Genomic DNA, 23,909 nt, shown 5'->3' with positions numbered 1-23,909 from the left:
AATTCAGTAGTTATCGTCTTAAAAATTAATTTCAGTAGGATGAAACTTCACCTAGGTTTTCATAAGTGAATCTCATTTTCTTGTTGAAGAAACAGGGACTCAGAAAAGTTTCCTTTTCTTAAGATCCTATGAACGGAAAGAGACGTGAAGAAGAGTCAGCTCCAGACCTCTGGTCCTGCAAGGTCTGTGTATTTCCAAGGTCATGAACTCCTCTGTCCAGTCATTCTTGAGCCCCCCCCCAACCCAGATCCAGCTCAAAACCACCCAACTAGTCGAAGCCAACGTAACCCCAGAATTCATACTTCCTAATTCCCAGGTTCTGTTCCCTTCTATTCACTTTTAAAGTCTCTTATCAAATCATATGACACTAACCCAAAGTGTCAATAAAAAACCAACCAGGAAAATCATAATTTCACAATGTAGAATGTACGCGCATGCACATCAATAATGAAAAGAGAATGGTTTATCTTAGACCTGGACATGGAAGGATGTTGCATCAACCATTTTTCTGTTGAGGAGAAAGACTTTTTTTTTTTTTCAAACTAGTGAAATAAAAAAAAAATCCACATCAAGGGTGTGATGTGCTCAAGGTCATACTTCATGTCAATGGATGAGATGTTAAAGCAATGCAGGGAGGAGTCCTGGCATTACTTAATGGTAAACGTCTAGCCTAGCATGCAAAAAAGTCCTTGTTCTATCCCCAGCCTTGAGAAAAGAAATGGTTTAAAAAGGTCATAGTTTTGTTATTGGTGAAATGTTCAATATGCTAAGACTAACAGGGAGGAGGATGGCAAACCCGGTGCTGGCCGAATGGAAAGGGAACCCTGCTGGCCACCTGCTCCTGTGCTTTGCAAAGGCTCTGTGTGTCTTGGGGATCTTGGCTTAGGTGTTTAGGGGTGCTGTGGATTTTTCAGCTGGAAATAAAAATGTGGTCCTGCAGAGTTGTTTCAAAGATAAATCCTGTGCACCTCTCCTCTGCTGAGCTCCACGAATGGCTCCACGGAGGCTGGGCTTCCTCCAGCTCCCCTTGGGTGCGCTGTGACCCTTCCTCTGGCTTCACCTGGAGTCCCGCCCCAGCCCCAGCTCAGAACACTCCCGAGTCAATCGCCCAGTCTTGCAAACTTCGTTTCCTAACGGGTTCATCGCCTTTACCTTCGGCTCACTCTGTCTCCTTCATTCAATTTCAGTCTTTTCTCATCCCCCACCGGTGGTTCGGCAAAACCTTCCTAGCAGATCTGCCTAGGCCTTTCCAGCCTCCATACATGCACTTTGAAAATGCACACCTGTTAATCTGAATTAGACCTTCTCACTGCCAGCCTGAGGTCTTTTCCCAAAGAACCAGAGCCACTGTTGTGAGCCTAGCACGAGTCATCCCCCATCTCTCTCGTGGCCTGGGACGTTGCCTGCCATGGAATAAGTCAGTAGCAGACTGTAGGCCTGTCCACAGGCAAATCCAGCAGCCTCTCCTGGCCAGGGCTTTGCCCAAGCTAGCTGCTCTGCCTGGAACTCATCTTTTACCTTTTTCCTGAGACTTAGGCTAACGCATTCACCAAGACTCAGTGTCGATGTTAGCTGTCTCCCAGGACACACTCCTAGAACCACCGTGCTCCCTTAGTCTCCGTCTTCTAAATCCCTTCTCTGTAGTTGCACTTAGTGCTGGAACTTGTTTTAATTGTCCTTATGCTGTATGTCCCACTGTTTTCTAAGCTCTTAAAAATAGGTGCTGTTTTATATTTATCTCGGAAGCCCTAATGTTGAACATTGAGCTCAGTCACTCAGGATGATTAATTATATAGTATCAGTAAAGCTAGAGAGGGGGAGAAGGAGAGGAAAAGAGAGACGAGAGGGAAAGAAGAGGGAGAGGGGGATGGAGGGAAGGAAGGTAAGAGAGAGTAAGAGAGAGATATTAGTTGCTTTGGGGATTAATGTTTTGGGACACAAATGTGACCTGACAGACAGTAGAAGCAGAGTGATCTGCTTAGAGAAATCCCTTTTAATTCTATAATTCTTGATTGAAAGTGGAGTCATGTTTTATCATCTATGAATTCCATTGCCAGGTGCAGTAACTGAACTGAATTTCTTTTCATCTACTTTAGATGTGGATAAATAATAGAGCGATAGAGAGATATGCAGACAGATTGATTTCAGGAAGTTATATTCTTGCACTTGCAACCTACCTTTCTAACACTCAGAAGAACCAGTTATTAGAAGGTCCTTGAGGCAAATCTCACTGTGAATCTGCCGATTAGGGTAGGTTTTGGTTTATCAACTAGTAAAATATTTTTTTCCAGGGAGGTAGAGACAGATGCTGGGCAAAGACTTTTATCAGAGCTACAGGCCATAACACACAATGCAGCCATAAGCAGTTAATTCTCTTGGAGATTCCCATTGAGAGGTACTCTTCTAGTCTATAGAAAGCCAAGGACTTATCTCTACTTCTGGTACATAACTTCTAAGTAGCCAAGAGACGTGTCCTCAACTTCTTACCCAATGATGCTGTTCACTGTGTGTGATAGTGACTAGCAATGTGAGCCTAGTGAGGCCTTGCTCCAGGACATCCTCTGGTACTGTCACACACAGGAGGACGCCCACCAGTGAGTGTGCACAGTGTCCTACATCTTTTGTTGATGAATGTCTATAAGAAGACATTTCCAGCTGTGCATTTGCACATTTTCACCAGAGACCCATAGAGGTAGTATTCCTAGGGCTGTTTTAAATCAGACATACTTTGTAATTATGCTTGATTATTTACCAGTCCTTCATAAATAACATTGCTTTACAATTCATATACTTAGATTACAGTAGTATACTTGTAGACTCTCCCTTCCTTTATTTTAGCATCTTTCACTTCCTCACACCCCTATACTTTTTCCTCCGGCCCCAGTGCTCCAGTGTGGCGGGCAAGCAGCCTCCTCTGGAAGGCCTCTTGGTTGTTTCTCTCTTGGGGACAGTTTTCTCCTCACTCTTATTTCATTCTAATTACCTTGTTCATGGCGAGACTATGTTCAGCACACTCTAGGGTTAGGAAATCCTTATTAAAGTACATTTCTCAACGTCAGCATTTCACCAAGGACTTGCCAACTTCGTTTTCACCGCCCACCACCAAAGTGATGGGTTCCGCTTGACCAAAGCAGAGAATCCTGGGAGGAATTAGAAGAGGGGTGTCTGCTCTGGGCAGCTCGCCCCCATCCCAGCCATACGACCTTCTTCAGAGTTTTTTTGTATAAGGAAGTAAAACTAAGACCCAATGTGCACGGCTCTACTGGGTCTTAATTATAATCCTAACTGCTCAGGAGGCTGAGGCCTGGAGGTTCATGGTGAGGGGCCAGCTTGAGCAGAAAAGTCTGCGAGACTACAGCTAACCAGCAAAATGCTGGAATGGAGGCTTGGCTCAAGTGATAGAGTGCCAGCTATGAATAAGAAAACCAGTGGAAAGACAAGGCTATGAGTTCAAGCCCTGGTACACCCCCTCCCTCTTACCCCACCCAACCCCATATTTTATCTTGTAAAATGAAAATATTTTAAAGTCTGAATTTGTTTCTAGAAAAGAATAGTTCTATGTTTGTACTCGACCAACTTGTTACTAGGAGCTAAGATATGATCTCATTTCTGGAAAGCATACACAAACACAGAAAATGTGTTTGCAAAACAGCTAAAATAAGCAAAGATAAGTGAATCTCCTAATATTAAGAAGTAGAACTCAGTGTTTTGAATGTAAGCCGTAGATGAATCCTTGTTTTCATGGTATGAAAAGCCTGGAGTGCAATGACATGAATATTTCTCCTTGAAATGACCAGCTTTATTTTATATTTCATTTCGGTACCTTGTCAACTATTGTAGCAGCGTCTGACATTTGCATAGGGCTTTATGTTTTCAACATTAGTTCTTTCTCTCCTTAGTGAAGCAGGCGTTGAAGTGGAGTAGAGGTAGGTTCCTTTCAGCACCATCGGAACCCAGCTAGATCATTCCTTGTAATTGTTCCTTTTTTTTTTTTTTTTTTACTTCCTTTGGTTTTTAGGTTTTTGAGTTCATGTAAGAAGACTGTCTGAAGAGAAGAGGAAGGAAGCAGGTCTTCTTGCCGACCTCTGCGAGAGCCCGAGGTTCAGTGCCACATGGCAGATCTGGAAAGTTCGCCCATGGTTTCTGGAGTGGCATAGCCCTGCACCTCCTCGGGACGCCTCTTGGTTTTGGTTTCTGGCTCCACGAGGAACCATGGCAAGCTCCAGAGCCACCTCGCGCTCCCACCGGGACATCGCCAACGTGATGCAGAGGCTACAAGGTAAGGAGCCGGACTGGCAGCGCTTCTGTAAACACATCTGAAGGCTCAACACGTTTCATTGCTTTGGAATTTGATGCCGTGTTAGGAAACTATAGCAAAGACCACGAAAGGTTGGGCTGGATGTCTTATGCTCTGTTGTGCAGCAAGGCCCTGCTGTCTTGAGATGCAGTCTTCCTTGGGCTAAGTAAAGGCACCGTGGAGCTCTTTGTGCTTTTGAATCTGCCTGAGGACCATCTGGAGGGCGATCCGCTGTCCATTTGGGGAAGCCGAGTCACTGGTGAATGTACTGATTCTGGCCTTCTGTGAGAGCCATGAGACGCCACATAGCAGGGACAGCGTCTTGATAGGGTTAGCGTGACACGGCTGGACACACAGCTGTGTGGATGGTCAAAGTGAATTCAGAGGGCATTCCCCAACTGGATGCCCTTAGATAGCAATGACATAACACGACATGACATGAATGCTTAAGGGACAGCAGATGGATAGGTTCCACATCCCTGTTACTCCTTCATTAGCTACAACGTGTTGTCTTGGAGGCAATTAACAGGGAGATGTAGCAGCTCCTGTATGAATGGCCCTTGAACTCTAAAAATAATCATCTACTGTAGAGATGGCTATGTAGATAGAAAGATGTTGCCTCTGTTATAATGAATCACAATGACCCTTCTCCCGTGCTCAGAATGCATACTGGGAGGATATAAAATGTCCAAATTAAGGGTGCTCTCACTCAAATGTTTTCCTGGAGAGCTTAAAAGTAGTGAGGCGTGTTTGTCATCTCCAGCAAGTAGTCTCTGTGGTTTGTATCCAGCTATCATCTTGATCCGCTGTGATCACACTTTAATTGCCTACAGCGTGTGTGGTGGTAAATTTCCGTTAATCATTCTTGAATCCCAAAGATGGGAAAATAAGACAATGCTCTCTGTTTTATAGACACAAGTCCATTTCTTAAAATTGTAGGAGTCTATGTATATCACATTCCTAGAAAATTAAAACAAATCTCTAGAGACAGAAAGAAAACCATAGGTTGCTTGGGAAAGTAAGTAGAGAGGGATTACAGGGGGATGCAGGAAATGCATTTAGTGTAGATTAATTATGCAGCATAAACTGTGGCATCCTGACATTTTTATGCATGTATCTATTGCATATCCTTATTTCTCAGCCCATTTCCTGCTGGGGCCTTTTCTTTTGTTCTCCCTTGTCTTCTTTTTACATAGCTTAAAAAAATAAAAAAGCTAGATTCTACATAGAAAATATGTGATATCCACAGAGAAGAGAAAAACATGGGACAGTTCTCTTTTTGAGTTTGCCTTATTTCACTTAGCTTATCTTCTGTTCATTTTTCTGCAAGTGTCATAACTTCGTTCTTCTTTGTGGCTGAATCATACCCAACTGTTCCTATACACTGTCATTTCTTTATCCCTTCATTTGTTGATGTGTGCCTATGTGAATGCCATAAGTGGGTTATTGTGAATAATTTATTGTGGATAAGCAATGTGCAAGTATCTCTATTTTATACTGTAGATTCATTTGGGTATATACCCAGGAGTGGCATAGCTAGAACACAAAATAAATACTTTTAGCATTTTTAAAGAATCTCCATGCTTATTTTCATAGTGGCCACACTAATTTATGTCCCTTTACAATGAAGAAGAGTCTCTGTCTCTCTGTCTCTCTCTCTCTCTGTCTCTCTCTCTGTCTCTCTCTCTCTCTTCCTTTCCCTCTCTCTCCTCCTACATACTTATTATTGTTTATTGTTGTGCGTTTTCTGGATGGAAGTCATTCTAACTGGAGAGAAATGGAATCTCAAATTCATTTTGATTTGTATTTCCCTGAGGACTAAGTTGTTGAACAGTAATCATGTATTTCTTTTTTTTCCCATTTATTTCTTACGTACATACTTGTTATCTTTTTAGAACTATCTGTTGAATTCTGTTGTCCATGTATTAATTGAATCATTTGTTTTTGTTGTTTAATTTTAGAGTTCTTTATGTATTTTAGATAGTAATCCCTAGTCAGATAAACATTGTCAAGGGTTTTTCTCCCCTCCTAGTCTTGAAACTGTTTCTGTATGCATCATATGCAGAAACTTTTTAATTTGATATAACCTCATTTGCCAAAGCATGCTATTATTTCCTGAGCTATTGAATTCTGTTCAGAACGTCATGGTCTATACCTATATCTTGAAATATTTTCCCTGTATTTTAATCTAGCTGTTTTAGTATTTTAGGTCTTAGGGTTTTTGATTTTTTTTTTCTGGCCAGTCCTGGGGCTTGGGACTCAGGGGCCTGGGCACTGTCCCTGAGCTGCTTTTGCTCAAGGCTAGCACTCTGCCACTTGAGCCACAGCACCACTTCCAGGCTGAGGAATTGAACCCAGGGCTTCATGCATGCTAGGCAAGAACTCTACCACTACACCACATTCCCAGCCCCTATATGTCTGTTTTTGTGCTAGGACTCTGCTGCTTTTATTTTTGGGCTCTGTAGTATAATTTAAAATCAGGTATTGTGACATCATTGGTGTTTGTTCAGCATTGTCTTGGCTATTCAGGGTATTTTATGCTTGTGCGTGAGTTTATGATTGCTTATCTGGGATGGTAAATCCTGCCGTTGGGATTTGGGGGTGGGGGTGGGGGAATGCATTGATTCTGTAGATTGATTTTGGCCAAGTGAACTTTTTTATGATACTAATTATGATGATCTGTGAACATAAGATCTCTTTTGGTGACTTCTTCAGTTTCTTTCTTCAATGTTTTATCGTTTCCACTGTAGAGGTCTTTTAAGTCCTTGTTCGGATTTATTTCTGTTTTGAATTTTCTTGAGGCTCTTTCAAATGGAATAATTCTCTTGATTTCTGGTCAAGATTTCTGATCAAGATATACTAATTTTGTGTACCTGTTTTGCATGCTGGTATTGTGTTGAAAGTTTTTTTTTTGTCAGCTCCAAGAGCTTTTTGTCGATGTCTTTTAAGCTTCTGGTCATAATCACCTGCCCCAATGTTGACTGAAATGAGGTTCTCACCAACTTGTTTTGCCTGGGCCGTCTTGGAACTGTAACCCTCCGGAGCGCTGTCCCCTGAATAGGTGTGCATTTACACTGCGAGAGGAGGCTGAAGGGTCTGATATTTCAGTACTGTTCCATTTGGTCATTTACTAGATGTAAAAGTAAGTTGTTTTCCTTGAAAATGTCTGGAGCCTTCATTCCCACTCCCCACTCGGTTCATTACAGTGGGTACTCAGCGTAACACCTATGCATCTAAGCACCTCCATTGCCAAATTAGAGACGGTACCTTGTTTAGACCTTTGCAGGATTGCATTGCTAAGCTGAGTGAGATAATAAACTTAAACTGCCTCACAAACTGTACATGCATCTGGTGAATTAATTCAGTTAGTCACAGGAGGACTTCAGAGGGGAAGGCAATGCCTGTTCGTTTCATGAGTACTTTTCTTGTGAACTTTTCCAGTCATTCGCATTTGGGGGGGGAGAATGTTAGTAGGTTTATGCCTTCTATGCTGTGTGAAACCTGTCATTTTGTTATCTAATGAAACAACTAAACTTCTGTGAGCTCCTCTTCCTTTCTACAAAAGTTATCACAAATCAGAAGGACTAAGCGGGAACGCCGAGCCTTAACATTGTGAAAGCATCTGGGACTTTGTGTCTGTTGGTGGCCTTTAAGTGTAAGATCTGCCTTGATGCAGAATGCCATGTGTGTTGGCACGCCGGTGGAGGCGGAGCGAGATGGCAGGAAGTGGAAGTTAACAAATGGATCTGTGGGTTAACAGTGCTGATGCAGGAAGCTGGGTGATCTCTCCCGCGCCCTGTCTCCTTGCATCTCCTTGCAGATGCTTTGCACCCACAGCGCCCGGCCCTCATTGGAGGAGGCAGCTCATCCATCAAGGGAAGTGAGGCACTCTGCCCGGCCCAGAGCCTCCCAACAAGACACCAAGGTCCAGATCAACGGAGGACTGGCTTTATTAGCCACACAATGAAGACAGACGAGGACATTTATTTGAGGAAAAATTAATTCCTATTAGCTTAACTAGAGCCACACTTGATATAGTCAAAGCTCAAAATCCCTAAGAAGATTCTTCTAGAATCTCTTTCTCTTTGCCTGTTTTGATAGTAAGGATTTTGCTAATTACTTTTTCTGAGTCTAGGGTTTTATTGTCTTTTCGAAACCGTAAATAACCAACCAGGAGCTTTCAATAATGGCAGCTTGGCTTTAGTACGCGGCTTGTTTTGTCTGAAGCCATCACGGTGGATGGTTTCTTCTGCTTTTAACTTTGATTCCCAGGGCTGGGAGACAACTGCAGGAACACAGATTGCTCCGTAATTTTGCTGCTACTATAGCAGTTCTGAATTTCACCTGTGCCAATGTTTGTGCTTGTTTGAACATAGTGTTTTAGGCTGGGATCCTGAATTATGAATGAGCAGTCAGACTGCATTGCGGAGTTTCATTTGCTGCTAAGAATAATGAGTATTTCTGTAACTTTAACCAATTTTCAATAGAAGCTTAAAGGCAAACACAGGAAAACAGTATAATATTGGACAATGGAACATTAAATGCACAGCCTATGTGTATGTTTACGTGTATATCTGGTGGCTTATGCAGCCATTTTTCAATTAAGGTCATAGCTAAGGAAATAAATAGCTCAACTCTCTATGCAGTCTTTTTAAAAAGTAGTGACTATTCTTAGTGTTCTTTGTAACGTTTCTAGTTCTCCTGAATAGTATTTGCTGAAGAATATCAGCTAACTAACGTTTACCAACTATTTCTTTAAAACATGAAAGTTGTATATTAGGCATAATGAATATTTAGATTAATAGATCAAGGCTAGTTGTTTTATGATTGGGCATCATCTGTACAACCTTATAGTGCAAATGGTAAATTCTAGAATGGGAAGCAATGAGCATGCTGAAATATCATGGAGAACAATTTATATATATAAGTAGCAATAGGCTGTAGCATGTGGCTCAGTGGTAGAGTGCTTGCCTAGCATGCATGAAACTCTGGGTTCAATTTCTTAGTATCACATAAACAGAAAAAGCTAGAAGTGGCACTTTGGCTCAAGTGGTAGAGTGCTAGTCTTGTGCAAAAGAAGCTCAGGGACAGTACCCAGGCCCTGAGCTCAAGACCCAGGTCTAGCAAAAAAAAAAAGAAAAAAAAAGAAAGAAAAGCAAAAAGAAAAAGAAAGTAGCATTATTTTCTGTATTAAAGTTTGGTATTTAAAACATGGGAATAGTTGCAAAGAGAAGCAAAAGAAATAAACATTTCACCATTGGAAATGTACCCATGAAATTTATTGTGAATTACATGATAATCATGGCCTCTTGAAAGAAAATAAATGGGTAATAAAAATATTTTATGCTTAAACTATTTTCCCTAAAATACTGTAAAAGAAAGCATCAATCTAACAAAAAACTGAATAAAAAGAAGAATAGCATGAAAATATAATTTTCTCACAGTTTACATATCTAGGTATAAGCATAGATTTTGAAAAGAAAGGTTTGTACTCTTGTGAAGATTATACATTTTATAGTGCTTAGAGAGATTGAGTTTTATGCTTAATTTCTCCACCCTATTGAGCTTCTTACAAGAACACAAAACATTCTAAAAACCCCTTTATTATATTTAGTCTAACATTCTCCTTTGGGTTGTTTTTTTCTCTCTCTCTCTCCTTAAATGAATTTCATGTGATGGCATCTTAAATTTAAACTGACAAAAGAGTCATTTGCCTACATTTTGGGACATCATAGTTGAACAAACATTTAATGAATAAATCATGATACAATAATGAACTTATGATAAAACATGTAGTCAAGATGTGTAAAAACAAAGGAAGAAACCATTTTCTTGGGAAGTCTCACCTTATCTCTCTTTAGAAATTATTTAAACCTTGTTTTGAATGGAAAGTGGGTTTTGACCGTACAGATTTCTTTACAAACGCACACTTTGCCTAGACGGGTGATTACATTGCCTCTCAGATGCGTTTGTTGATTTTGTGAATATTAGTCCTTCCAACACATTGTGTTTTCCAGGGGTCTATTTTGGTGTGTCCATCTTGCTTTTATGTGTACCTGTACTGCAAGGTTGACACCTGTGCCTTCAGGCCTTTCTCTCTGCAGAGCTATTTGATCCTGTTACATGGAGAAAGTGCCTAAGGCCCCGGGCTCTTCACTGACCTACAAAATATTGGCTAGCAAATAGAAAAAGGAAAGTGCTAAAGAAAAAAATAACAATGGTTTACAGATGCTAAAAATATACTAACTAGTAAAATACAAGCTGAGTTTATCCAAAACTTCCATGTGTGAGTGAATCTTTTATGAGTGTGGGTTCATTTGATAGCACCTGGAATATTTTATGTCAGGTTTCCAAGAGTGACCCCCAAACCTACAAATAGAAGATCCACCATCAGAATAGATCGTATTACTCCACATTAGTTCTTTTTTAGCGTCCAACTTTAATCTTGTTGGTAACATTAAACTTATATAACACAATTGTTTTCTTGACCTCTCATTTGAAGTCTCATCCAGTTTTGCCTTTTCTGATTCCAAAGCCTTCTTAACTTCCTACCATTTACGCTCCCCTGCAGACCCCTGTGTTTTAACCAGGCAATAACACTACTGGTAAGTGCTTTGAAGATGCTCTGACTCTTCCCCTAGGGCATCCTCACCAATGAGCTTAATTCAGTCTTCCTAAAACATGACTGATCTTCAAAGGCCGACCTATATACAAATTCCTCAGGGAAGGCTTTATCATCAACATGATTAAAAAGAATTCTCTCCTCCTCTGAATTCTTTTCTAGCACTTTATCATACTCTCATGCTTTCGTTGCTTTGAATTATGTTGTTCCATGTATGTGTCTAATGTACTCAGTCAGAGAATAAGAATCTTCTTAGCAGGAGCTGGGCCCTTTGCGCCATCTAGCACAGCAAATATCATAAAAGTGCTTCATGAATATCCGTTGGGTAAATATACTGCAATGGAAACATCACATTTATGTTTGATGGTAGAATCTGGGAAGCCAGGAGCAAGGCTCTTTTTAATGTCAAAAGACAGCCCTTTAACCGGAGAGGGGGGAGGAGCATAGAGGTAACATTCTGCATGTATTTTGAAAGTATGACCAAATAATTGGGGGGTGCGTTATATGTGATGTATGATTTTTTTTTTTTTTTGGCAGTCCTGGGGCTTGGACTCAGAGCCTGAGCACTGTCCCTGGCTTCGTTTTGCTCAAGGCTAGCACTCTGCCACTTGAGCCACAGTGCCACTTCTGGCGTTTATCTATATATGTGGTGCTTGGGAATCGAACCCAGGGCTTCATGTATACGAGGCACGCACTCTACCACTAGGCCATATTCCCAGCCCTATGTGATGTATGAAAAAGACATGAAAGTTGACCTTTTCACTTTCCATTCTGTAATAAGGGAAGACAGTAGAAACAGGGAAGAGGAAAAACAAAACAACAGCAGGTGCTTATTTTGGACACCCTGGTTGAGATCAGGAAGGGTTTATATAAACTGTAGATATGGAGAGAGAGTACATAGCTCGAGTGAACCTTTGAGAATCACTGGCAGTGGTAGGTAGTATTGCAAGTGGTGGTATCATTGGTGTCACTCAGAGAACCAGGACAGGTAGAAACCAAAGAGTCTGGGAAGTAGTGCCTCAACATAGGATTCAAGAAGGAATAAGGTCCAGCAAACCAGGCTAGGTGCTCTAAGCAATCTAGGAAAAGGAAAAAGGGAAGAGGAAGATCTGAAAGCCATGGAAATGAGACCAAAGAGGAAACGGCCAATGGTGTTTTATGTTGTGAATGTTCACATGTGTAGCACATAAAGGATGGTGTGTATTCTGTATGTAGTTATCATGGGCGGGAAGGGTGAAGAATGGCTCTGAGCATGGCCTAGTAGGACTTGACAGGTGGTGGGAAGTTAATTGGAGTACCGCAAGCAATTCCTTAAGAATTTATTAAATATGATTCTGGACTTTATGGCGAGCTCATCCATGCAGAAGTGAGACAGACCTAAGGAGAAAATGTTGCTAACCTGGGCCTCAGCAGTATCTATTCTTAAGGGGTTTGGGGCTGCTAGGAGCCCAGAGTAGTTCTGACTAGTGCTCCTGCTGGTGCCCTTTGATCTCCTGCCTGACACTGTCGCCTCTCTCCTGTCTCTTCCCTCATACATCTCCCATTGTACTCCTTGAAATCACTTCTTCTAGGCTCTTCCTATACAGTTTTCTTGCCTTGCTCCTTGATCAGCTAAGCAGCTGCAAGAGTCAGTTTCAAGAAGAGACAAGTGCACATGTGATACCATGTTTGTCTGGATTCTTGAACACATTGTCCTCTGAAATTTCCTCTCCTTCAAGATTGTGGTGGTACTGCACCTAAAACTACTGAAACTACATTGAGTCCACCATGTTTGCTCTGGGGACAAGATTCAGTCACGGTGCTAATGACTATGCCATCCTTCCTGAGTGGGTGCTGGCCCCCAGGGCCTTGGCTTGCCCTCTCTATGGGGGAAGATGGCATCACAGATGCCTGTGGACAGACTTCCCTTCATATAAGTGAAGACAGTAGATGCCTATAAACAGACACAAAGTCACCAGCCTCTAAAATCCTGTTAAATCCCGTGTGTGTGTGTGTGTGTGTGTGTGTGTGTATCTATATATATATATTCCAGTATAAGGTTATACGTCTTTCTTTCATCTTTTCTCCTTTCAGATTGGGACTGATGAGGATACTAAATTTTATTTTTATTTTTTATTATTTATTATTATTATTATTATTATTTTTTTTTTTTTTTTTTACCAGTCCTGGTGCTTGGACTCAGGGTCTGAGCACTCCCTGGCTTCCTTTTTGCTCAAGGCTAGCACTCTGCCACTTGAGCCACAGCGCCACTTCTGGCCGTTTCCCATATATATGGTGCTGAGGAATCGAACCCAGGGCTTCAAGTATACGAGGCAAGTGCTCTTGCCACTAGGTCATATTCTCAGCCCAGGATACTAAATTTTAAAGAAAACTTTGCTTTGATACAACTGCATATCCAAATACCTACTTCCTTATGTTTGAATGAAAATCCATAGTGTTAATGATATGATAATCATAGTTTCAAAGCAATTGTTATTCACTCCTTTGTGTTAAATAGTTGAGAAGTTATTGTAGATGAATGTACACACACACACACACACACACACACACACACACACACACACACACACATCATTGCCCTAATTCTGAGGATAGGCAAATGGTTTGTTCTCAAATAAATGAATGGAAATAAATAAAATGGAAAAAAAGTTGGGTAACTGCTCCAAGAAAATTCAACATCAAGTTATCCATAGGACTAGAAATTCTTTGGATGTAGGTAGCTTTTTTTGTGTGATTTCATCAATGAAGCTTTTATTAAGTATATGAAAAATACCATGTACTTGAAAATAAAATAAACATGTAATTGATGAACAGTGAATTAGTAATAGCTAAGAGATTTCAAATTTATGCAGTTTAGTGTTTCTGTGGTAACATTATGTTCTTTTGTTTTCATTGTTCCCAGTGAACTCTTGGATTGAAAACAAACAATTCCTTCCTCTACTGATATTAATCTCCTATGTTTAGTAAACATGAGTCTCCACCCATGTGAAAATCCTTCACCTTAAATTATACAATCACTCCACCTTGTTTGCTTCCGTTCTCCTCAGATGTGATTCCAACATCATGTGACTCTAACATCATTCATTCACGTGATATTTGTGTCCCTTCTGCCTGAATTCTTTTATTCTGTTGATTTGTCCTAAGACTTGAGAAGAAGATATTTTTAGGATTTATCTGGTGGTTGTTTGTGCTTGCATTTGCTGTGTTTGATTGTTCTATTCCTTGAGCCATAGGGTTCATTTTGCCAAAAATTACACTGATTGCATATTTAAAGCCCACGTTTTTTGCTCCTTTACTTTTCTGTGAGTTCTCAGAGGTTATTTCATTTTATCCAACGTTCATTGACCTGCAAGTGGCTCAGTAGACTGTAACATCAGAGTCTTAGGAGGATTAATAGAACTGAAGAAAGGAAGGTCAGTAAGAGTTGGGTAGTGAGAGTTCTGTAGAATAGAGAGGTGAGAGGACTCTTTCATCTCAACATCTCAGGGCAGAGGTCAGAATCAGCCCTGAGCACTGTTAGCCAAGTCCAACATGGATGAAATGGGCCCCTGGAAATCTATGTACCTGTCACTTATACCTAACCATCCAAATGAACTCAGTGTCTTCAGTACATTGAGACTTGCTCATATCTTTCTCAACATTTGTTTTGAGTGTTGTTTCAATGTTCCATTTCCCACCAAAAACATTTAGACCAGATTGAATAACCATGAGAAACCAGCAATTACCGTTCTTATTTCTGGATGTTCTGTGCTAATTACATCCCTTTAATTTCTCTGTCTCTACAATTAGTATCACTGTAGTCAAGTTTACACGAGATGTGCTGCATATAAAAAGATGTGCTGAAAATTTCTATCTCTTGACTTTATCTTGGTCAGGGAGACTATGCAATGTCCCTGTAGAGTTCATTGCTTGGGCACTTGCCAGCCGGAATGTGTAAGACAGTTCTTTTAGAAAGCATTGCCAAATTCCTAGCTCTCAGGTGATATTCTGAGCTCTCTTTTGTGTTCTGATATTGTAATGCTTCTATGTAGTGATTGTAGGTGGGCATCTACACACAATCAGTTAACATAACAGCAAATGTTTATAAAGCACGAATAAACCAAACTAGAAATATGTTTCCACGAACAGCACTCTTTATCAACTACTGCCTGAGTTTTATAAATGTTTTCTGATATAATTGCATCTCATTTGTGTGATAAAATGATCCCTTTACAAAATATGAGCTGCTAATCCCATAGTAATGATCGAGCACACACACAGAAGGAATGCTACACGTGATAAATTTTGTAGCTTTATATACGTCATTTCCTTTATTAATAAATAAAAAAGAATGGTTTCATAACATGAAACCTAGTTCATAATTTGTTCTTATTTTGAAGATGAGATAACACAAGTTTTAGAATGGTAGAGAGATAAAAGGTCATTACTGCTGGGTATTGGTGGCTCACATCTATAATCCTAGTTACTCAGGAGGCTGAGATCTGAGGATCAAGGCTTAAATCCAGCCTACGCAGGAAAGTCTGTGAGACCCTTATCTCCAATTAACCACCAAAGAGCCAGAAGTAGAGCTGTGGCTCAAGTACTTGGGTGCCAGCCTTGAGCAAAAAAAGAGCGCCAGTACCAAGGCCCTGAGTTCTAGCACACACACACACACACACACACACACACACACACACACACACACAACCACAAAAATAACTTCACATGGTATTTATAAATATTTGAAGCTGTGCATTATTGTACATGCTCAACAATCTGGATGATCATTTAAACCTGTGAGTTTGAGGCAAGACTGAGCAAGACAGCAAGTCTCTCTCTCAATGTTTGGCAAGACCCCCTTTCAGCCAATAAAAAAAGCTGGGCATGCTAGTGAACGCCTGCCACCCCAGCTGTGTGGAAACATACAACGGGGACTTGTAGTAGTGTGCAGCCTGGGAAAAAAGAGAGGCTATGTTCAAAAAAATCAAAAGGGGGATTTAGAGATACTACTCCAGTGGAAGAACACCTGTCTGGCAAGTAATAGGCCCTAACTTCAACCCTAGTACTGAAAAAAGTAAGCAGAGAAATGTCTCAGTAGGGCTGGGAATATGGCCTAGTGGTAGAATGCTTGCCTCGTATACATGAAGCCCTGGGTTCGATTCCTCAGTACCACATATATACAAAAAGCCAGAAGTGGTGCTGTGGCTCAAGAGGTAGAGTGCTAGCCTTGAGCAAAAAGAAGCCAGGGACAGTGCTCAGGCCCTGAGTCCAAGCCCCAGGACTGGTGCAAAAGAAGAAGAAGAAGAAGGAGAAGGAGAAGACGAAGACGAAGAGGAAATGTCTCAATAGTTTCTGTTTACTCCTTGTTTGTCACTAGTCAATATCAACTATTAACCTACCTATTGAACAAATAAACACACTTTTTCTTTGGAAACCCTTTTCTGATCGATTGCTCTCTTTGCGTCTGTGTGACTGATCTTTGTTTATAACACTTAATCGTGAGGGACGTCCTCAGAAGTCCCTTCCCCGAAACCCATATGCAGCGATCATGTCCCAGATCCTGGGTCTAGCCAGAGCTAAGGGACCTGGCAGCGAATCTGACCGCTGTGTTCCCATCCTTCCCTGACTGTGAAGTTAGTGACAGTGTAACCACGACAATGTTGCTCCTGGAAAATGGCTGTGGTTGGTGGGGGCCCCTCCTGGGCTCCTGCTGGCAGCCCCCCGCCCCCCCCCCCCCCCCCCGCGTCTCTCTGGGCACTGCTATGCTGCCTCCTGGCGTGAGTGCTGGCCCGAACTCACTTCAGCTCTTCTGCCAGGTTTTGGGAACTAGGCCGCGTTCTGACAGAACTGCCAATGAGCCCCGGGCCCCACCACACTCCAGATGGCCTTTGGGGTGTGGATGACAAACTGGCTTCTCCCTTCCCCGCTGCCAAGCTGTGGGCGCGGAGGGGGAAGGCTGCTCAGTTCCTTCCCCGCCTTGAGTCGCTGGTGTATTTATACCACAGGTTGTTGGCGCCAACCTGTGCTTCCTTCTACTGGGGAAAGGCAGCTCTCGCTCCTTGTCTAAGACATTTAGGAATGGCCCGTGACCACTTGCCTGAACTTAATGTTTGAACGTTGGTGTGGGCAAAGTATGGACTCCTTGAATTACATTCTCTGCTTTGTTAATTCACTCTGAAATTGGAGAATTAGGCTAATGAACACATATCATCCCAAGGAAAAAATCTGTTTTTCACTAACCATTTCCATTTCTTATATTTTTATTAGCATTGATTAGTTATACAGGAGGATTTCATCTTAACATGTCCATGGATGTGTAGACAAGGTGCCCTGGTCAGACTCCCTCTCTCTATCAATCTCCATCTCCCTTCCCCCTTGCCAATCTTACCAAGTTTCACAGTCCCCTCTTCATGTAGGGACAGAAATAACGTGGGTGACATTCATGAAGGCCTCGAGTTTTAATCACAACTGTGAATTCCATTCTATTCCCATAGCTATTCAGCTCCTGCTCAGCCTTCGCCCCACGGGAAAGTGAGGCAGTTGCTCTCTTCCTGCCCGGCTTCCTCATTCTGAAGGCCACACTGTGTGGTCTTCAATCTGCTTCGTTTTCCCTACCAGACATCTCTATTGCATTGAGCATCAAGCATCAAACTCAACCTATGTTTCTTCACTCTTGTTTTATCTAAAATGTATTCATTTACCCATGATTGTGGATGAATGCCCAGACAAGCAAACCTCACTTTAATTAAATTAAGCCTGTGTGTGCTAGGTCAACTGTTGATGAGGTTCTTGTCATCATCATCTCTAAATGCTTTCCCTAGACCATCAGGGAATTCTTGTCTTCATGTTTTTAGGCATCTAACTCTCTGCTGAACCTCTGGTTCCTGCTTTGGATATGAATGGCTGCTTCCTACCTAGATGTGATATCATTGTCATATACCCGGTATTCACCTGAATGAACCAGGGCTCCTTACTTCAGACAAGCTCAGAGCAACATTATCTTCTCATTTCCAATTCTTTTTGCTGTTTTCCTAAATTTAGAAGGCAATCTCTCCAAGTTCTCTGGTTGTAAGCTTGCAACTTTAAACCAGACTGAAGGCATGGGGAAAAAAATCAGAGCATGAGTTCCATCAAGAAAAAATAGAAGCTATTTATTCCTACCATCATTGGCTGTTGGGTTTCTTATTAGATTATTACTATTAATACTACTGTAGCTGTATTTAATTAAGAGCCCCTAAATTTTATATGCACAATTCGTTTTCTAAACTGCTGAGAACTTTTCAAATTATATCATTGTTGTTGTTTTTTCTTTGTGAAATAAAGAGCCACTAAAAGGAACACTTCCCTCCAGTAACCCAAATTGCTTCTTGTCTATTCATTCCTTTGGATCTCAAGAAGAATTTACACAGCCTGAGGCAAGTTAAGAAGAAAGGGAATCTGAGCACAGAGGCTGGGACTAAAAGATTGTGGGGATCTGGAAGAAACATAAAGGGATTTCCAGCAAATCAACTTATTTCTGCTTTGGCATTACTTGCCAGCAAGCCATCCTTTGTATTACTAAATTACCACAAACACATCTAGTTCTAAAATCCTGCATTTGCTTCTTCATTTAAGACAAAACAAACACTAAACGAAAGTCATTTGGTTTGTGTTTGCTATGTAGACATTTTCTTGCATATAATTATCGCTATTTGCTAGCCACATTAAAAATGCTTTGTTTATAAGGTACATGTTCGACTCTGGTATCTGAAAGAAAACTAAGTGATGAGTTTTGTTCATGTTCTCAGTGTTTCCTTACCTGGGTGGTGGCACCTGGTCCCAGGAGTCTCTTCCAGGGTGTCTTGTCTCTTCTGAGGATTTTTTGTCACATCAGAGCTATTCCTCAATTATGAAACTGTTCGTCTTTGTTAATCTGTGTGATGTTTTAGGGCTTGTCAGCGATTCCTACATAAAGTGCTCAGTCCCTGACTCCAGTTATTCAAATAAATTAATGAGGCTCTCCAGTCTCTACTTATCTTTGACCCAACATACATAGTACTGTTCGAATAGTTCTGGTTCATCTACCTCCTCTTCTGCCATTCACCTACCAGATACCATCCTGTATATTTAATACTTGCTGACTCTCTGTACCTTACCGGACCCACTGTGCCACAGGACACGGATAGAAGCTCATATTCACCACTGCATTTGTAGGACAAGAAGACAGTAGAAGACATGGTCATGGAAACCACAGTTGCTTCCAATAGAGGGCTAAAATGAACGGGGCCACTGGATTTTAATTCTTACCATTGATTAGTATAACTATAAATTTGATAGTATTAGGAGTCAAAGTTTGGAGAGATTCTTACCAAAGGAATTAACCAAGCTTCCTGAAGCTTTCTGTTTTTTATAGTTTACTTGTCTTTATCTGAAAATTAAGAGGAAACACCCAGATGTGTCTGGCAGTGGTAGATAGAGCCTATCCAGGCCATTCATTTCAAGAGTCATCATTGTTCTTTTGTCCCTATTCCTTTGGGAGCCGAAGGTATTTTTAGTCCTTTGATCTGATAGCATTTCTAATATAGGATTAGTCAGCATGGCTGGGGAGGGCAGTGGGCGGGGCTCTGGAAAGCCTCCTAGGTGGGTGATAACCCAACGTGGGTAAATAAATAGATCCTCATAAGATCGGGCTGCATGGGGAGCACCCTCCCTTGTGTTCCTAGAGCCTCAGAGAGCAGCCTGCTGTGACCTTTCCCTTGGCAGCCCTGAAACGGCCTTCTTTACCACTGGGGTCTGCACAGGGCCCCAGAAGGGGAGCGGGGAAGTGCCCAGGCGGTTCCACTGACTGCTTGAAAGAGGCTTCCAACCATCATTTTCCCTCCTGTGAATTTTTTCTTCTATTATTGAAACGATTTTTCTGTTAAATCAGTAAATACGCCGGGACTGTGTTGTTCTCTTACCTCCCATGAAGGGTGTGAAAATTAAATCCAGATGTTTGTTCTCCACTTATGATTTGCTTATTGTGGAAGACCCAGAAGAGGCCACCGACCTCTTACGAAAGAGTATGACATCACTTGGATTTGCCATTGTTCTGTTTCTGTATGTGACATTGGTGCAGAACAGCAAAACATCTGGACTAGTAAGCAAGAAGAGCCGGATTAAAATAGATCTATTAATTATGTAATAGAATGCTCTGGTAGGCCATTGCATTATCTGTCAGATAAAGATGAAATATTGTATGAATATTTATAAGTTAGTGAAATATTGGATGTTTATAAGACATTGGTTCTCAGCCTTCTTGATTTTCTTCCTGTTTAAGAAGAACTGGCTTCAGAGAGTGTGGTTAATAGTTGTTAAAGTAATGAGTCATCATCATGTTGGCCCTTCTTGCAGTCTACAAATGGGATGCTTTCTTAAGAGACTGTCTACTTAATACTATCTGTCTCTATTTTTTTTTTTTTTTGGCAGCACTAAGGTTTGAACTCAGGGTCTCTTAATTGCTTGGCTTTCTTGCTTGGCTGGGGCTCTACCACCTGAGTCATACCTCTAGCCCTGCTATTATTATAGAATAATGATTCACAAAGAAGTGAATCATTAATATGTGAATCATTATTCTATAAAAACCAAGTGATAATATCATTGTGTCTATATGGGAAGAAACAAGGGTTTTTAATGTCATGCTACATGTTTACGCATTTCCTTTTTGATGTTGGTGCTACAAAGATTTGAAAAGGGTCCTGCACGTGGCCCCTGGACAAGGGCTTCACCACTTTCCTCACACCCCTGCTGCTTTTCTTCCTTTAGTCACTTTTTCGAATAGAATCTCTCATTTTTGTTAGGGCTGTCCTTTGACTCTGGTCCTATCTATTTCCCCCACCCAGGTGTGATGCCAAGCTTATTTGTGGAGATGGGGGGTCTCACTAACTTTTTGTCTAGGCTGGCCTTGAACCACAGTCCTCCTTCCTGTTGTGTTGTTTAGCTGGGATTATAGGTTTAGGCCCCTGCACCTGGCTTAAGCATGGATTTTGAGATTATTTTCCCCCTCGTGGATATTCATAATGAAACTAAAGGAGGAATTTTGTACATAACGTTGTTTTCTCTTCATACACAGACTTTGTAATTGGGTAAGCCCTTACGAGCTCTGGAGTTTACTCTCATCCATTCTAAGCAGGATGAGTATTTGGACTACTAAGTTAAATCCAATTTGATGGACGTTCATTCTGCACTTGCTCAAGTAGAAAAGAACACTTGTAAGGTAGAGAGTTTGAAGCAGAGAGAGCAGTACTAGAGGGAGTTGTAGTTGCTATGTGTTGCACATCTACTCAGTGTTCTAAAATACATTTCTTTACCTATGTTCAATGGGCATGCATCATGATGCTAAACCTTCCATGTCTGTTGAGTTATTACAGTATTTCAAACTTCCCAGAGCAATGCATTTCAATGAAGCCCACCAGCTCATATTCACTTTAACAAAAGTCTTCCATATCATTAAAGAAATACCTTGGGCTTGGCATGCACTCTTCCTGCATACCAGTTCCTCTGCTGTTGGTTTCTTTTTAAATTCAGCATCCTACTTTGTCTTAGTTTCCAAACATGATCTGTTGTGGTTCCTGATTGCATTTCAATGAGCTCTCTTATTTGCCTACCTTCTTATGTATTTTGTGTATTTGACTGTGCAGGAGGTATTCTAGAAGGCATTAATGGTTTGCATTCAAAATGATGTGGTTTGTCCAAAATATTTTGTCTTTATTATTGAGATGAATAATCTTATTTTTTCTTGCTGATTTAAAATTGTAAGAGTTGTCCAGCTATTGCTAAATAAAATTTTGCAGATCAAAAAGAAAAAAAAAACACCTACGAATTAAAAATCAAGGCGGGAGGCTTTATTTAGTTTTATTTTGTCTGCAATTAGGTGCCCATATTTTCCTCAGGCATGCCAAAACCCTTGTGTTCCTGGTGCAAAGAATGGGCAGTTTGCTTGTGCCTTCTTCTGAGCATTTCTGAGCCTTCTGAGATAAACCGAGTGCTCATTAGGGGAGAAAATCAATGGTGCTCAGTTGTCCTAAGGCTTTTATAGTCAACAGATTTATTTCCAGCTCCTTTCTTAGATCGTTGCTTTACAAGAATCATAGTTAATAGGAAGTGAAATAGTCCTGCAAAATCATACTCTTCTTTCTTCATCTTTCCTTCTGTTTATAAATCACATCCGGCTTGAGCCTAACCAGTTATCACTTCCAGTCATCTACTGGAGTGAAAATCTTGAAGAGGAAGAAGTACAGAAACACTTTTAGTATTTTTGAATTGATTGTTTTATGACCTTGCGTTGCTAGCTCAAGTTAAAACGATAAATAAGGAAAGCTGGGCACTGTGGCTTCTGCCTATATTCCTAGCTACCCAGGAGGCTGAGGTCTGAGGATTGCAGTTTGAAGCTAATCCTGGCAGAAAAGTCCCTGTGAGACTCTTATATCCAGTTAACCACCGAGAACCCGAAGTGGAGCGATGGCTCAAGGTGGTAGTCTAGCCTTGAGCAAAAGAGCTCAGGGACAGCGTCCGGGCCTTGAATTCAAGCTCTACAACTGACCCAAACCAAACCAAATCAGAACAAAACAAACCAGAAAAAAAAAACAAAAACCCAAACTGCCCAAACCCCCAAAGCTGTAACGATACCATTTTTTTTTCACCAGCACCCAACTTCTTTTATTTTTTAAATAATGGCATCTGTAGCCCCCACTCTGAGATGTGAGGTTTTCTTTTGAAGGTGGTTTCCTCATTGGGGATCAGCACCCTTGGCTTGGCTCCACATCTGTCGCGTCCTCCCCCCTCCTCTGCTGGTCCCACGGCACAGCTGTTTCCAGCCTGCAGCCTCACACACTGCTGCCAGGCAGCCGTGCACCCCGGTGCTGCGCCCGCAGGTCTTTCCCGAGCCCGCCACCTCGGAGGGACCACAGCAACCCTGCCGGACCTGCCCGCTCCGCTCCACTCATCCTCTCTTGGTCATGGATGTCTTTTGTTAGAATTGGCAGTGCTGGAGAGGCCCTCCATCACGCATCGCTGGCACTCCCACATTCTCCTTGGTCGTTAAGGTCTTCCCCATTCCCCTCCTCCCCAACCAAGGTGCTGGGATACCAATGACATAGCATACAGGATTAGTCTTTAGGTGCGTGCATCCATTCTTCTCGAATGAAGTTCTAGGCAGGGAACAGAAATCAGAGGGTACCATTTTCTCTTGAAAGACCATCCCCGGGGCCAGGTGCACTCTCCTGGGAGAGAAACCTAAGGAAGGGCGAAGAAACTCTTCCAGGTAGCCTCCACCGTCCACTGAAGGATTAGGGAAGTCAGCCTCCTGCTTTGTCTCATTCCTATGTACAAGCGCATGGAAAGTCAAAGTCTCCAATTAGCTACCTGGGATGTAAGATTGTTTTTTGAAGGTTTGAAGTGTAGAATTTCAGAGTGGGATGGGCTTGACTTGGAGACACAACTGTGGTGTGAAGTCCGGTGCTTTGTGGCACCTGAGCACTGGCTAGCTGGCATCGCACGCACGTTGTGACCTTTTCAGCATCTCCGCTAGGGGCTGATGGAGAGCAACTCCATTTCCTGCTCTGCTGACAGATTTCTGTCCCTATGTTTCCAAGTCTGGGAAAGGATATATAGTTTCTGGCAAGGCTATTTGGAATAGTTAGTGGCAGAATTTTTAGGTATTATAATTTAAAAAAAATATAGATTGCTCATTTACTCATTACCAACTGTTAGATAAACTTTACTTACTACTTGAGATGGAGTGGCCAACTGAGGCATATTTAGGGCTCAATAGAAGACTGGAATAAAAAGAAGGAAACCTGCAAGCAGAGAAGGGAAACTTGAAACCTGAACACAGAGAGGGAAAACTCCGAGGCAAATAAACAGCAAATGTAAATCCTTCTGAAGCAGAGTTGTTTCGATGTACCTGGAGCTTGGTAGACGAAGGGTGAAACCAATGCGTAACATTGAGTTATAGTGGCAGCCAGGGGATGTGTTGAGAAGTCCGTTAAATTA

General features: G+C 41.6%; 1 protein-coding gene across 1 annotated transcript in view; it reads left to right on the top strand.

The window, feature by feature from the left end:
• Nucleotides 1-3,894: 3,894 nt before the first annotated feature.
• Nucleotides 3,895-23,909, top strand: part of Syne1 (spectrin repeat containing nuclear envelope protein 1) — a 367,506-nt gene continuing 347,491 nt past the window's right edge. The window contains 1 exon segment of the mRNA XM_048354307.1: nucleotides 3,895-4,279. Within this exon segment, the coding sequence (XP_048210264.1) occupies nucleotides 4,213-4,279 (67 nt within the window). The 5' untranslated portion in view covers nucleotides 3,895-4,212.

Source organism: Perognathus longimembris, chromosome 9 (assembly GCF_023159225.1).
Source record: "Perognathus longimembris pacificus isolate PPM17 chromosome 9, ASM2315922v1, whole genome shotgun sequence".
Lineage (NCBI taxonomy): Eukaryota > Metazoa > Chordata > Mammalia > Rodentia > Heteromyidae > Perognathus > Perognathus longimembris.
The sequence above is the reverse complement of the archived record's forward strand: the minus strand, read 5'-3'. Positions and strand labels throughout refer to the sequence as shown.